General features: G+C 43.9%; 1 protein-coding gene across 3 annotated transcripts in view; it reads right to left on the reverse strand.

Annotated features, from left to right (window-relative positions):
* The window catches only part of PAPPA (pappalysin 1), a 644,537-nt gene that overhangs the window by 21,073 nt on the left and 607,992 nt on the right, over positions 1-15,472 (reverse strand). For all 3 annotated transcript variants that reach the window (XM_033961720.1, XM_033961721.1, XM_033961722.1), the window contains exon 21: positions 7,853-7,951. In XM_033961720.1, coding sequence (XP_033817611.1) covers positions 7,853-7,951 — 99 coding nt within the window. The remainder of the gene's footprint in view (positions 1-7,852; positions 7,952-15,472) is intronic.

The raw sequence follows: 15,472 nt of genomic DNA on the forward strand, positions 1-15,472 counted from the left end.
TGTGGCGCATGTCTGAATGACAAACATTTAGCAGCAGCCATTTATGCCAATGAAAACCATATCTAAATACCAGCATCTAAATTGTGCGCAGATCAGGCATATTCTATAACAGTAAGTCTAACTTTTAGGAATGCACACAACCCACCCATGCTCCTCCCATGGCCACACCCCCTTTTGAGATCTGTGCACTAGAATTTACATGCACCACTTTATAGAATACGCTTAGACAGTTGGGCATATAAATATTAATTAGTGACAATTATCGGCACTGATTGGCTTGTTAAACAATTAAGCTGCATGTTCAAATTGGCAAATTGGCAAATTGGCACTCCGCATAGATTTGTTTGCACAAATTTGATTGCTCAATGCAGAATCAGGTCTCATATGTCTAGCTGTCTGGAAGCACCTATAGAGACCTTCACATTTCCATAGAAACAAACAGCATATATTATGGTATTGACTATGGAATATTTTTTGCCTAACACTTGAATATATGGTATAATTTTATGTCCAAGTAAACACCAAAAAGTCCAACTTTTAAATCTAACTATAGACAGGCAATCAAACTGTCACCCTAAAGTGACCAAGGCTTTATAAATTTGCAGTGGGAAGAAGATCTTGCCATACATTTTTGAATTCTGCTACTTTCTTCCAGGTATCCACCACCTTCTCCGTGAAAAAAATACTTCCTGATGTAATTTCTGAGTTGGCCACCCTGCAACCTAAATTTATGATCTCTACTTCTACTACTTTTTGTCTGCCTTGCCTGTTTAGATTGTAAGCTCTTTCGAGCAGGGACTGTTTTCTTACTCTTTGTGACTCTGTACAGCGCTGCATACATCTGGTAGCACTATAGAAATAATTAATAGTAGTATTTATTTACATTGGTGTAGCACAGTTCATGCACCTGAATGTTCTGTATCTTGTGGAAAAATGATAGAAGGAGGTAAAGTCAGAAAATTTTCTAGGATGGAAGAAAGAAAGGGATACATAAGTAAGAGAGTTTAGAAGTACAGACTGTGATTTTAATCACTGAAAGCTTTTCTAAATGTTACTTCACAGGGCCAGGCATGCAAGGAACAGACTTTTAGTTCAAAAATCCTGAGATGGGCTTGTGAATGACAGAACCCAGACATGGACCTTGGTTTGTAACAGCCCCAAACACAATCTAATAACAGTCTTCCTTCAGCCAAGAAACAAGGTCTGGTTTAGAGAATGACACGGGGAAAAAAAATCTGATCCCGTTATTGTCCCACCGTCCCCTTCACCGCCCTGTCCCTGCCATCCTCTTCACTGCCCCGTCCCCGCCGTCCCCTTCACCGCCCTGTTCCCGTCCCCGCAGGATCCACCCTTCCCTCTTGCACCTCACCGCCCTTAAGCGGCCCGAAAATCTCCCTCCCTCCCCCTTACCTTTGCGATGCTTTAGTAAAGAAACTTACTGAAGCTGGCAGAGACTGCCTGCCTGTGCCTGCAGTTGCGTGTGTGTGGGCGGGAGCTTCTCCTCTGACACAACCACCCACACACATGCGACTGCAGGCAGGCAGGCTTCGCCAGCTTCAGTAAGTTTCTTTACTAAAGCGCCGTGAAGGTAAGGGGGAGGGAGAGAGGGAGGTAGATTTGGCCGTAGGGAGGGGGACGCACGCGATCGGTGACCACGTGCCTTCCCTCCCTTAACTGCGGGGACAAGGCCATTCACTGCTCCACGGGGCGGTGGATGGCATTGTCCCCGTGCCCGCAGTGAACACTTTTTCCCCCCCACCATTTTGGCGGGTTACCTGCGGCTACCCGCGGGTAACTGCCACCGTGTCATTCTCTAGTCTGGTTCTAGCTAGACCTAAGAGTCAGGCTCCCAAGTATTCAGCAATAAAAGATTTTACTTACCGGTACCTCAGCCAAGCAGAAAGTCTAGCAGGTGTAGTTAAGGAGTATGCTGGGCCACTTCTTCCTCCTTCTTTCTCTTGACTTCTCTAACCTAGTTCTGGCCCTGCCTCTTATATTTCCTGGTAGCTGCTTTTCCTGACTCCTCCTTTCCATGCCACTTCCCCCTAAGGAGAAGCTACCTATGTTAAGGTGGTTCTGACATTGTGAGGAAGTATCCAGCAGGGGGAATGGTAGCGTCCTATAGACTCCACCACAAGGGGGTTCGACTGTTGTTAACTAAGGCCCCCTTTTATGAAGCCTCATTAGGCTTTTATATTGCTGGCCGTGGTGGTATTAGCTCCAACGTTCATAGGAATTCTATGCGCGTCAGAGCTTTTACAGCTACTGCCAGCGATAAAAAAAGCCTAACAAGGCTTCATAAAGGAGGGGGGTGGGGGGTAATAGCAAAAAAAGTTAAAGTTGAGTTCTCGTAGCTGGGAGTGTGTTATGCAGCTAAGAAGCTAGAACGAAAAGAACGAAAAAGAAGTTTGGACATGGAAATCCTATATTGGAAACCGATCTATAGTATTATTGTGTGAGTTCTTGGAAAATGAATAATTAATATAAACTTATTAAATAAGTTGTCAAAGGAATGTTATCTGGGCACTCTACATTAAGGAATGGATAAACCATGGAATATTATCAGATAAATTTTCAATAGGGCATCTAGGTGGCAGTGTACATGCATCTTTTTCAGCACATACTGTACCAACCCCAGCTTAAAAAGGTGCACACATATATTGCATTCAATTTTAACTATTATGTGAATGAAAAAATATATTTATACATATAAAACATGCACATTTGAGCCTTGACTACTACATTAAGTATAATTTTGAAAATAAATCATGCATACCTACTTTATATGGAAAGCCTTTTCTATGTATATGACCAAGGGCTCCGTTTACAAAGCCGCATAGCGGCTTTATCACACACACATTTTTATCGCGTGCTAACCCCCCCGCTAGCCGAAAAACTACCGCCTGCTCAAGAGGAGGCGGTAGCGGCTAGCACGGCCAGCAAATTAGTGTGCGCTATTACATGCGTTAAACCGCTAATGCGGCTTCGTAAAAGGAGCCCCAAATGTAGGTATAGTATGCATTTTCCGTTGACTAAATTTTGTTTTGCTTAAATTTTGATTCTTTGTTTCATATTAAGTTTTTCTGTGGTTATAGTTTACTTTTTGTATTTACAATTTAGGTTTTATGTACCCAAAAACATTTACCTCTCACCCCCTCTTTTACTAAGCTGCAGTAGAGGCTTCTACCGCGTCTGGAGCGCTAAATGCTCCGATGCTGCTCCGATCCTCATAGGAATTCTATGAGTGTCAGAGCATTTAGGGGCTAATTCTACAAACGTGCATGCTAATTGTAGGCAAGTCTAAAAAGTCTCTGGATATGTCTAAAAACCCGTTTCGATTATCAGCACTGTCGGGCAGCCATTCGGGACACACGTTTTTAGAAAAAAAACCTCTCCAAGGCATGATGCCTACACTGTAGATGGCTGTCGCGGGTCTAGGGATATGGGTAGGGACACCTAAGCTAGCCCAAGGCTGGGTGTGGCTTTACTTGGAAGTGGCCTTGGGCGAGTTTAAGCGGCTCTAGGCATCACCCTAGAGCTGTGATAGATGACTGAAATGGAGGCCAGCAAAATGCTGGCCTAATTTCAAATGTTAAAAGTAGACGCGGCTGGCTGAGCTGATTGCTGCAAGAGAATCCCCAATGATCTGAGTCAGCAGGACTCCCCGAAGCTGTGCTTTGGAGAGTCCTGCCAGCTGAGTTGATCAGGGATTCCACTGCAGTGATCAACTGATGGCATGGGATCCCTCGGCAAAGACAGGCGGCTTAGTAGCCTCTTTGCGATCAGGCTAAAGTGCAATTCTCTAACGGGCACTGGTGATGTGGGCACTGATTAGAGAATCGGGGGGTTAGGCATCTGTTTGTTAGGGCAGATGCGATTCTGCATAGGACACCGGTCTCTGATTCTCAGCTACTTCTTAAGTGGCCACAGAGACTGGCATCCTATATAGAATCAGGTCCCCAGTACTCCAGGCCACAGTAGAAATCTCTACCACAGCTTATTAAAAGGGGGGGGGGGGTAGTTTTATATTTTGTATACTTAATACATTCCATTATATAATAAAGCATTAAAAAAGCACATCCCTTCTCAAAATCCCTTATCTAGGTCTGGTTGACTATTTTTCCCTATGTAAAAAGTACCCGAGTCTTTCTAAATTTACTCCTAGACAGGTGAATAGCAAACCACAGAGAATAGAGAAGCTTTTTATTTATTTATGACCATAATACAAAAAAAATCTAGAATAGAATGCAAAATCGTGAGTATGATGCCGGGTAAGATCTATCTAGACCACCCATTTTCATTCCTGGTGCAATGTTATATATTCCAGTTGATTGCTATAGTTTCATGCGACCAAACAATTAGAGGGGCACAATCAAAAGAAACATCTAAGTCTGATTTGGACGTAGGGCGCTAGTCGCCCAAAGTCAGCAGCACCAAAATATCCATTCTCAAAAAGTACATCCAAATATGTATATATATATATTTTTCAAAAATCATCTATCTGTACATCCATGCGTTTGATCGTACAGACCTCCAGTAAGTCTATCTTTATACCATATTCTTGTCCAAGTATTTGTCCAAGTCCCAAACGCCCAGAACAAGACCTTATGGATGTGGGAGGGGCCAGCCATGTGATGGACTGATCATCCACACATAGCAAAAGAGCAGTGGGGCATCTTACAGGGCACTGCTATGAATGTCACAAAAAGGGTGCCACATAAACATCTCACAACTCCCTTATAGGTCATGGTGAGCCCCTCCAAAACAGTCCCATAACCTAATATACCCACCTGTCTACAACCCCAATAGCCCTTATGGCTGCAGGTGGCACCTATATGGCAGTACAGTAGAGTTTGGGGGAGGTTTGGTGGACTCACTTTTTTCACCATGAATGCAGTGGTTAGAGTGGCTTATGGGCCTGGATCCTCCTCTCTATGGTTCATTATCCCATCCCCCAGACTACTTAAGCCACCTCTGTGCAGCTCTACTAGGCTTTCCTATGCCAGGTGCTGATGTTTGAGCGGCAGATATGTACGTTTTTATTCAGATTTTTATGGCGGGGGGGAGGGAGGGGGGTCTGTGATCACTGGGGGAGTGTGTGGGTGTCTGTACTTTGTGTCTGAAGTGGTTATCTGGCCACTTTGGATACCTTCTGTGCACTTAGACCTGTTTTTAGATTGCCTAAGTCACAACGTATAAGTTCTGTCTAGGCACTTTCGATTATCCCTGCGGTACGACTAAGACTAGGCCGGCCCATATTCCACCCTAACCACTCCTTCAAAAATGCCCCTTTCAGGTCTGGGTGCTCAGCAGGATTCAGAGGCCTAAAAAGTCTCTGGATATGTCTAAAAATCCATTTCGATTATCGGTACTTGGACTACCTGTCTTTTAGGTCGTCCCAAGTGCTGACTTGGGTGAATTTTTAGATATATTTTTCTTTCGATTATGAGCCCCTTAGTGTATAAACTCACATGAAACAAACCAGGTTTCAGAAACAACCTATGCTGTGGAATAAAGTGTCTGATTTTTGTCTAGGTAGATCTTCTAGGTATAGAAAGAAAATATAAGCTACATATGTTATCTGACAATCCTGCCCTAAGGGTCCCTTTTACAAAGTCGCAGTAACAATTCTCCCATAGCAAATGCACCGAAACTCATAGAAACTAAATGGGTTTTGGTGCATTTACCATGGGGGAATCTCTACTGTGACTTTGTAAAAGGAACCCTAAATGTGGTCAAAAGTATGCATATTGTGAAACACTGTATTAAGGAGAGAAAATTTTCAGTAAGATAATTTGTGTGGGTAAATTACTCTTTAGTATCTACCTAAGTGAATGACCTTCAAAATTGTCTTTTTGACATTATTTGTCATATTTCTCTGTTTCTCTTCTCTAAGATATAATTACTTAGGTCCTATTTAGGTTTTTAGAGCATAAGAATAGCTTTACTGGGTCAGACCAATGGTCCATCAAGCCCAGTAGCCCATTCTCACAGTGGCCAATTCAGGTCACTAGTACCAGTCTAAAACCCAAAGAGTAGTATCATTCAATGCTACCGATCCAGGGCAAGCAGAGGCTTCCCCATGTCTTAATAACAGACTATGGACTTTTCCTCCAGGAATTTGTCCAGACCTTTCTTAAAACCAGCTACGCTATCCGCTTTTACCACAACCTCTGGCAATGCATTCCAGGGCTTAACTATTCTCTGAGTGATGGCTTTGATGCAGACTGTGCATTTTCGCCAGAGAAACAATCAGTATTACTGGCCCAAAAGTGTAAATATTGTTCTCAGCAATTTACTAGATATGAAGAAGCATTTTCGAAAGAAGGTCCAAATCAGATTTGCATCTCATGGCCATTTGTGAAAAGGAAAAAACATTAATTTTCTGAATGAAAATACATGAGAACGCCCAAAATGAACAGCCATTTTCCACAATAAAATGTTCAAATTATTAACACCAAAAAATCAGGGCCAATGATTTCTGTGTGGCAGTGCAGACAGTGCAGTGGACTTTAATCCAGGACACTGAGGTTCATACTCCACTGCAACTCTGTTATTTTAAATTGTGATTCCTCTAGAACCAGAGATATACCTATTATACCTAAATATTAAAGACACCTGAAGGTTATTGAGGTGGTGCACATTCAGGTACAGTGGGCATTTCCCTGTCTCTGGAGGGATCACAATTTAAAGGGAAAGAAAGAAAGAAGTGGGATTTGAATGTAGGACTCCTGATTTACAATCTACTGTGCTGATTACTAGGCTACCCTTCAGACCAGTTTGCTGCTGTGTTCAGAATTGTGCTGACCGATTCAATTTTTCGATTCAATTCAATTTTCCTGCCCAATCGGGCATATTTTTCAAATGTCCTGACAGGTTTATTTTGTAGTCTTTCCACCTACCCCACTTCCCTTTGCTCTCTCCAATCCCACACCGGCCCTCTCTCTGTTAGGTCCTAACACCAGCTCTGGCAAGATACATATTTGAAATCTGACATATTGTAATCACAAAATAGAAAATAAAATTATTTTTCTACCTTCCACTGCCATATCCAACATTTGTTTCTTTCCCACTGTTTACCATCTCTCTCTCTCTCTCTCCCTGTCTTGTGCCCTGGGTCAAACCTCTCTATTCCCCTCCATGCAGCATTTTCTGTTTCTCCCCTCCATTATGATGTGCAACATTTCTTTCTCTTTCCCTATGCAACATTTCTCCCTCTCTCTCCTCCATCCATGTCCCCCTCCCCTCTACCATATTAAGGATTACTCCGTCTCATCCATGTCTACCTATTTGTTTCATCTCTCTCTTCCTCTCCTCTATCCCAATTATTCCTCTCTCCTTTCGCCCCCCCATCTGCAGTATCTTTCCTCCCCTCCCCTGTGCAGCAGCACCCCACTGATAAAAAACTGGATACAAGGAAATCAAAGTGGTAAAAGACAAAAATTCCAGAACAGTATTTATCAGAGATTTCAGTCCCTAGTGATTATTCTGTGAATCACAAGGAGATAGAGAAGATCCTCAAGTATCAAGAAATGCAGTCAGACCAAGAACAGATGGCAGAAATATTTCTTATCATTTGGACATCCACAGGCTTGATTAAAAGGAATTTTCAAACACACTTGGATAGGTTGCCTATACAAGATGCATCTGATGAACTCCGAAAGGAAGTTTTTTTTTTTTTTTTTGCCATGATGCATTAGCAGTATATTTGAGAAAGTGATATCATACTTCACATACCTTGGTTTAGGAGAGCATCATTACTGTCATGGTATTTGCAAATTTAACCAATTTGGATACACACACCCCCAACCCCCACCCAATGATAGCCCTGATAGTACAGTGAGCATCTTACCTTTTTAGTCTTGACAGTTGAAGTGCAACAGTCTCCCCCATCATATTTGCAGAATGCCCGGTTATTCATGCCATCACAATAGTTGTCCCCCATGAATGGCTAGAAAAGAACAAAGCTTGCTATAGATACTGTAACTAAATCAGTTCCTTATATCTTGTTTAACTGTATAAACAACTTGATTTCAGTTTAGCCTCCCATCTTTTTATCCCATCGGACTCTGTACCACCCATCTTGTCCCCATCTAATATCTGTACTTGGCCCCTCACTATATGATAAGCTGTATTGTAGAAAAACATTAGCATCATATCTGTGTTATTAGAATGTTCTAATGCAGTGCATCTCAAACTGTGTGCCGGGGCACATTAGTGTGACTCGGCACACTGAGGAGGAAGAGAGGCGCCTGCCAGCTGACTTCCCTACGTGGTACGGCGCCAGCGCTGCCCGATTCACCGAAGGCCTGCAAGTTTCCCCCCTTCTCTCTAGCGTCCTCCAGCTTCCCCCTGGCCTCCCAGTCTCACCTTTAAAGCTAATTACAGCAGCCTGCAGAGGATCGCTGGTAGGTAAAATTACTTTATTTTCAATATAGTGATTGAAATTAGTCAAGGTCCCGCGGCAACAAGGGGGCATCTGTGGAATATCAGGGGCGGGAAACTGCACGGGGACACCAGGAAATTCTTTTTCACTGAAAGGGTGGTTGATCGCTGGAATAGTCTTCCACTTCAGGTTATTGAGGCCAGCAGAGTGCCTGGTTTTAAGGCCAAATGGGATAGACACGTGGGATCTATTCACAGAGAAAGGTAGGTGAGGGTCATTGGGGTGGGCAGACTAGATGGGCCGTGGCCCTTACCTGCTGTCTATTTCTATGTTTCTATGTTTCTATATCTGCTGTGTATCTGGTGTGAATATGAAAAATGAATGGAAAAATTGCATTACAATTAGTAAAGGGGATGGGCTCTGGGGCAGAGCCTGGGTGGGCCTAGGGAGGTCTGTGGTTGGGGTACTCAGTTGATATTTGTTAGACTTAGGGGGTACTTAGCTTGAAGTAGTTGAGAAACACTGCTGTAGGCAATCAGCTGGCGCCAGTGCCTCTCCTTTTCTCCAGCCCTCTTCTCTGCTGGCACCCCCTACTGGCATCTCAGGGCCCATCTGGAGGGCATCTGCACATGCGTGGACATCGACGTGATCATGGCGACGTCCGTGCACTTCTGGGTGCCTCAAGACATGGCCACTATCTTTAGTGTGCCCCGGCTCGAGAAAGTTTGAGAGACACTGTTCTAATGTGTGCTTATGAGTTAGGTGTTTCATAAGAATTATGCTGACATTGTATTATATCTCCTATTTGAATTTTGGTACTGTTATAAGTATATTTTTGAAACTATTTCATGGTAGTCCTATTATTAAGTTTCAATGTGCTAATTTTGAGTTTAAAACAAAAACAAAAACTGTGGATACAGATGTTCTGGAGATAATTTATTAAACACTGACATATAAAACCATGAAAATTCAATTAAAAAAGTTCAATGATAAAAAATACAGTGATAAAAATCCAACCGGATCCAATTTTGAGTTTACCTCATTCATTGTATTTGTTTATATTTGGTCTTTATACTACTGTTATGCTGTTAACAAATTGTAAATTTTATGTTGAATTATACCTACTGTACACCACCTTGGATGAATGTCTTCATAAGGCAATTAATAAATCCCAACAAATAAAAAGACATTAGGTTTTTACCTTGATAATATCTTTTCCATTAGATAGGGATGGAATGCTGAATCAAGGGTCTTCCATCCACTCCTGCGAGTCCAATGTTGGAGATACTAATTACTATTTCCACCTTCTCTCTGCTGCCCTGAGTCAGTTGGTTTCAAAGCTGGCAACAGCCCAACAGGAGAAAACAGGAGAAGGAAAACTGGGAGACCCCTCCCCACAACAAGACTGATCTGCTCATAAATATAAACATGTGGAATGGCATAATAAAAAAACACATCTAAGTCCTCTTTTGGCCTAAGTCAGAAGACGCTGAAGTTGGCAGCAGTGAAATGTTCATTCTCAAAAAAAAAAAAAAACATCCAAATTGAGGATTCTGTAACCTGTCAAAAAAACAATGCTGTTTACAGAATCCTTTAACCTGCCATCCCCCCCTCCCCACTGCAATGATCGTGGCAGGAGAGATGTCTAATCTCTCCTGCTGCGATTGCGATTCCCCCAATAAAACCCTGAACAGGCAGGAGGGAGCCCAGGCCCTCCTGCCGAAGATGGCCTCCCACCCCCGCAAACCCCCCTAACCTCTCACTACCTGGAACTCAATTGCCTGAGGCCTCTCCTATGGGCGGAGCCTTAGGCGCATGGGATGAGTTGCCCATGTACCTATGGCCCCGCTCGTAGGAGGGACCTCAGGTAACTGGGCCAATTCCGGTTGGCCCAGTTGCCTAAGGCTTCTCCAATGAGCGAGCCTTAGGTGCCTGGGCCAATCAGGTCCTAGGCCCCTCCCTGGTGCATCCCACAATGCACCGGGAAGGGGCAGGCCTGCCATTCCGAGGACGGCGGGCCTGCCGGCCGGCCGAACCAGGGACCCGTTCGTCTGTCCAACTGAATAGATTAATGGGGGGTTATGGGTAGTGGGGGAAGGGGGTTCGGGTTAGTGGGGGGGGGTCGGAGGGTTTGGGGGGTTCGCTGGGTGGGGAGCTGTCTTCAGCAGGAGGGCTTGGGATCCCTCCTGCCAGTATATATGTGTGTGTGGGGGGGGGTGTCGGGGTGCCGTCTTCGGCAGAAGGGCTTGGATCTCTCCTGCCGGTATACATGGGGGGTGTCAGGGTGCCATCTTTAGCAGGAGGGCATGGGCTCCCTCCTGCCTGTTTGGGGTTTTGTCGGGGATTGCGATCGCAGCAGGAGAGATTAGACATCTCTCCTGCCGCGATCTTTGAGGTAGGGTGTTGGCAGGTTGCCGGGGCTGCTGAGCTGATCACGTCAGTTACGATCAGCTCAGCGGCCCCTATTCGGAACTTATACCTGTTTGACTTGGTCTAAGTTCCGACTGGGATATCTGCCTAGACTTTTGCTTATACGACTAAGTCTAGGTTGGCCCACCTCCCACCCTTTCCTCTCCTCTAAAAACGCCTCTTTTCGCTCTAGGCTTTGAGGCAGGGTAAAGGCCTAAGCTGATTTTAGATACGTCTAAAACCAGCTTTGATTATCGGTACTTCAACGATCTGTCTTTTTGATCGTCCAAGTACCGACTTAGGCCACTTTTGAACATTTTTTTTATTATGAGCCCCATAGCTCACTGCCAGAGACAAGGGCTCAAACTGCCTTTTGAGCAACATGTCCAGTCTGCGATCCTGTTGATCCTTAAGCACTATGCGTCTTTCATTGGGAAGGGACATGTGCTTGGTCACCTGAGCCAACAGAGAATCCACTTTAGGCATAGCAAACATCTGCTGCAAGTCCTGGTTCATAGGAAATAACTTGCACATAGCCATAGCCACCTTAAGGGAGCCCTCAGAGTTCTTCCAGTGCTTAGAAATCAGAACTTTCATATCCAGATGCAACAGGAGAGCATACCTCGCTGAGCAGAGAATATTGGGTAGTAGGTTGAGGAGGATCAATCTTGAGCTCCTTCAGAGACTCAATAAGAAGATCCATCAGTGCATCAGACTTGAACAGTCTGCAAACAAAGGGGTTCTCACCCTGGTCTGCAGCAGAACTGAAACCCTGATCTACTTTGCCCAGTGTTGCATCATCTCTAATTGGCTTCATTCTGAGAAAGAGGATAAGCATCCAGATCATCATCTTAAGGGATCCCATTCGGCCAGCTGTCGGAGTCCGAAGGAGACATGGGCTTCCACCGAAAAGCAGATGTTGGAGCATTGGGAGACTGAGCAGAAGGTCACTTTCTAGCTGAACCAGAAGGCACGCCAGAGCTCCTGACATAGGCTTGCCAGAGCAAGTTCACAAAGTCAGATGTAAAGGGCATAGAGGATTGAGAACCCTCAAGAAGAGAAGAATTATAGTGCTTTCTTGTCACTTTGGGGCCATCAGTGCCTTAACTAAGTACTGATGCTACACTACAGAACTCTGAGAGGGAAAAATCATCACTTAACCATCCCAACAGTCATTTGGCAGCATTAATAAGATGGTCAAAGGCTGAACCTGAGGACCCAGTGCAACAAGTGGTGCAAGGGCACTCTTGAGTGTCCAACTGGCATAAACTTAACATGAATTCATGTTATTGGAGCATGAGAACTCCATCCCTGGTTGAAGAAGTTTGAGAACTTAGAAATCAAATCGGGAAAAATCCAACATTGTCACTGTCAGGATTTCCCACTGAAAAAACAGTTGTAACTTCAATGGAGGACAGCCCAAACTAGCAATTTTAAGATTTTTGGGGTGGGGGAACAAGACCACAACAAGTTAACCATAAAAAAAAATAAAAAAATTCAGATCCCCTCTGACCTACCCTGTGGGCTGTGACAGCCCTATTTACAGACCAGCCACATGGAAGATGTGCTGCATCCTGCCACAGCTCCTCTCAGGAATTTGGAATGGACCTGTACCACCAGGAAAGCTGCCTCTTCAGCTGCCAATCGGGCCACAGCCAAACTGAGTCTCAACCCCCGGGATCACAATCCAAAAGCCGCAAAAAGAGGGGGGAGGAAAGTGCAGCCAACACCATGTGTGCGCCGAAGAAACACAATTGGTGCCCGTACAACCTGCGTTAGCACTCCTGATCAAGTCAAGGAGTGAGCAAACAGCAGTGTAAACCCTCACGTTCCACAATTCAAGCAGGCTGGCTGAGCAAGTCTCTGCAGGATTCACCTGTCAACTGCAGACCAATGTCTGCTCCTCTCATGCAGGCTAGGCAGTCAGTGAAGCTGAAAAGAGGCACAAAATCTGCACAAAAAATGCAATCCCCCCCCACACACATAAAAAGTACTTGAAATCCAAAAAAGAAGACTGAGCAAATCAAAGTTGCTCCTGCAGGCTCGCTTGCAGAAGAAATAACTGACTGGGGGCAGCAGAAAGTAGGGAGAAGGAGAAGATACTGAAAACGGTGACATGTCAAATGCGCGCTAGACAAAAGCGCATGGACAAATGAGCGAAGACAAGTCAGCGCAAGACAATTGCGCGCAAGGACAACTCCACGCAGGACAATTCAGCTCAATGACAAATGAGTGCAAGGACAATTGCGCGCAAAGACAACTGAGCACAAGATAACTGAGCGCAACGACAATTGAGCACACGTGCAACAATTGAGCACACGTACCACAAAATGGCGGAACACGATCACACGCATGTTCACGTACACCTGTGTGAATGCATTTTTGAATATAAGACACGTGAATGCATACCACATTCACGTAAACCTGTATGAATGCATTTTTCAATATAAGTCATGTGAATGCATATTCTTTACTATGGTTACGTTTCCTCCTTATATAGGTGCTCAGAACAGCCCGCCTTCCTTTCGTCACACTCAGTTGTCTTGTCGGCACTCAGATGTCTTTGCCCAGTTATTTTGTGCTCACTTGTCTTGCACTCACTTGTCTTGCGCTCACTTGTTGGTGCTCAGATGTCTTCGCCCAGTTGTCTTGCACTCACTTGTCTGCTCGTGCATTTTACATTAACCATTTGCGCTGAATTGTCTTGCGCTCACTTGTCCTGGCGCTCACTTGTCTTGGCGCTCAGACGTCTTGAGCTCACTTATCTTTGCGCATTTGTCCACATACATTTGTCTTGCGCGCATCTATGAACCCTGAAAACAGTGATCAGTATCTCCTGCAACAGACTCGCGGGAGTGGATGGAAGATCCTTGGTTCAGCATACCAACACTATTGCACTGGAAATAAATATTAAGCAGAATATTTCAGAATATTACCCTGACAAATAGTGCATGTGTGAGAAACCAGAGCTCCCCCTGATTACTCATTGCATTAATCTTTTCCCCTTTTCACTACATATGAAGGACTATCTATCATGGAAGCCTAAAGTACGAAGGATCTTCAAAAGGTTTCCACAATTACCCCAACCATTTCCTGCGAAAATAGGAAAGTACAGAAACGTTTTGGCAGTTTAATATAATGAGGTTAATTTTAGAGCTGGTTGTCTTAACTTCACACCAAGTAGGCATATGTTAGTGCATGCTGCAGCTTGGCTGAAAGGCCTCTCATACTTATTGTTTCCTCTCCTCAATGGTATACACATTTAGATTTTTAGATCCCATTTCAAAAGGCCTCGGTACAGATTATATTATCATTTTGGCTTCTTATAACTTTGTGTTGCTATCAGTTGTCATTAGCCACCCCCTTTTACAAAACCATAGTGCAGTTTTTAGTGATAGCTGTGGCAGTAACAGCTCCAAGGCTCATAGGAATTCTATGAGCATCTGAGCTGTTTCCGCCGCAGCCAGTGCTAAAAACTGAGCAACGGTTTTGTAAAAGGGGGGAGGAGAGGGTTTAGTGTTAAACACTCCCTTTCTTTAGATACTTTCCAAAAATGCTTCAGCCTCCTACTCTCTACAAACCCACTACTCCTGAGGGAATTCTGCATAAAATATATATATATTTTTTTCCAATTCTTTATTCGTTTTAAAAACCATCACAAAATGCAACAAATTCACAATTAATTAGTACAATAAACAACACTCAGTACAATCAAATAACAAGAAAAGGACATATCACCCCCCACCCACCCTTCTTGGACGTATTTTTCGAAAATGTGTTCTAAGCTGTTTTTTTACTTTGGACGACTTGCAACTTAGACGAAAACGGACTTAGACATTCCTTTCTATTATGCCCCTCCACATCATATGACAATGACAGTGAAGCTTCCAAGATCATATTGATTTGGCTCCATATGGACCTCCAAAATCGAAGTATTTCTGCGCAAAATATTTTAAAATTCAGCACATGATATTGGAGAAATCTGAAATATTCTGGTCAAATAATAAGTCACACTGTGAATACTGGATACTTTTCTAAATTCTTTTACTATTTGTGCTTCCATCCAATTCACAAATAAGCTGCTCAATGCATCTGCACTTCCCCCTACATATTTGCGGTGATAGGGGAATAACAAGTCAGCGAATACAGAAAAACTGCAAATAACTTTTCGTATATTATTCCCGGTTTTCTGTTAAAAAAACCCTGGATAATATGATAAAACCGAGAATAACTGACCTGTTCGTGTGAAGAAAGTGCAGTGATTTCCTCTGTACAACACTGGGAGCAGTGATTTTCTCTGACATAATTTTGGGGGCAGAGCCTGCAAACGAAAAACCGCAAATAACCGAAACCGCGACTGTTGAAACCGCAAATGCGGAGGGGGAAAAGTATTACTCTTTTTCTGATTAAATATTTTGTTACTCTTAAGTCTATTCATTTAGGGCCAGATTCTATAAATGACGCCTAAGTGCGCCTACATTGTAGGTGCCACTCTGTGCAGTTGTCATTTAACCACTAGGTGCTGCTTGTTAATTCATGCCTAGCAGCACCTAAGTGGACTTAGATGACGCTAGGTGTTGCTGAGGTAGGCACTGGCACATTAGGCCTTGTTTTACCTGGGCTACTAAACCAGTGCCTAACTTGGACGCTTAGTGATACCTATTCTCCACCCCTAAC

The sequence above is a fragment of the Geotrypetes seraphini genome, chromosome 10, assembly GCF_902459505.1.
Source record: "Geotrypetes seraphini chromosome 10, aGeoSer1.1, whole genome shotgun sequence".
Lineage (NCBI taxonomy): Eukaryota > Metazoa > Chordata > Amphibia > Gymnophiona > Dermophiidae > Geotrypetes > Geotrypetes seraphini.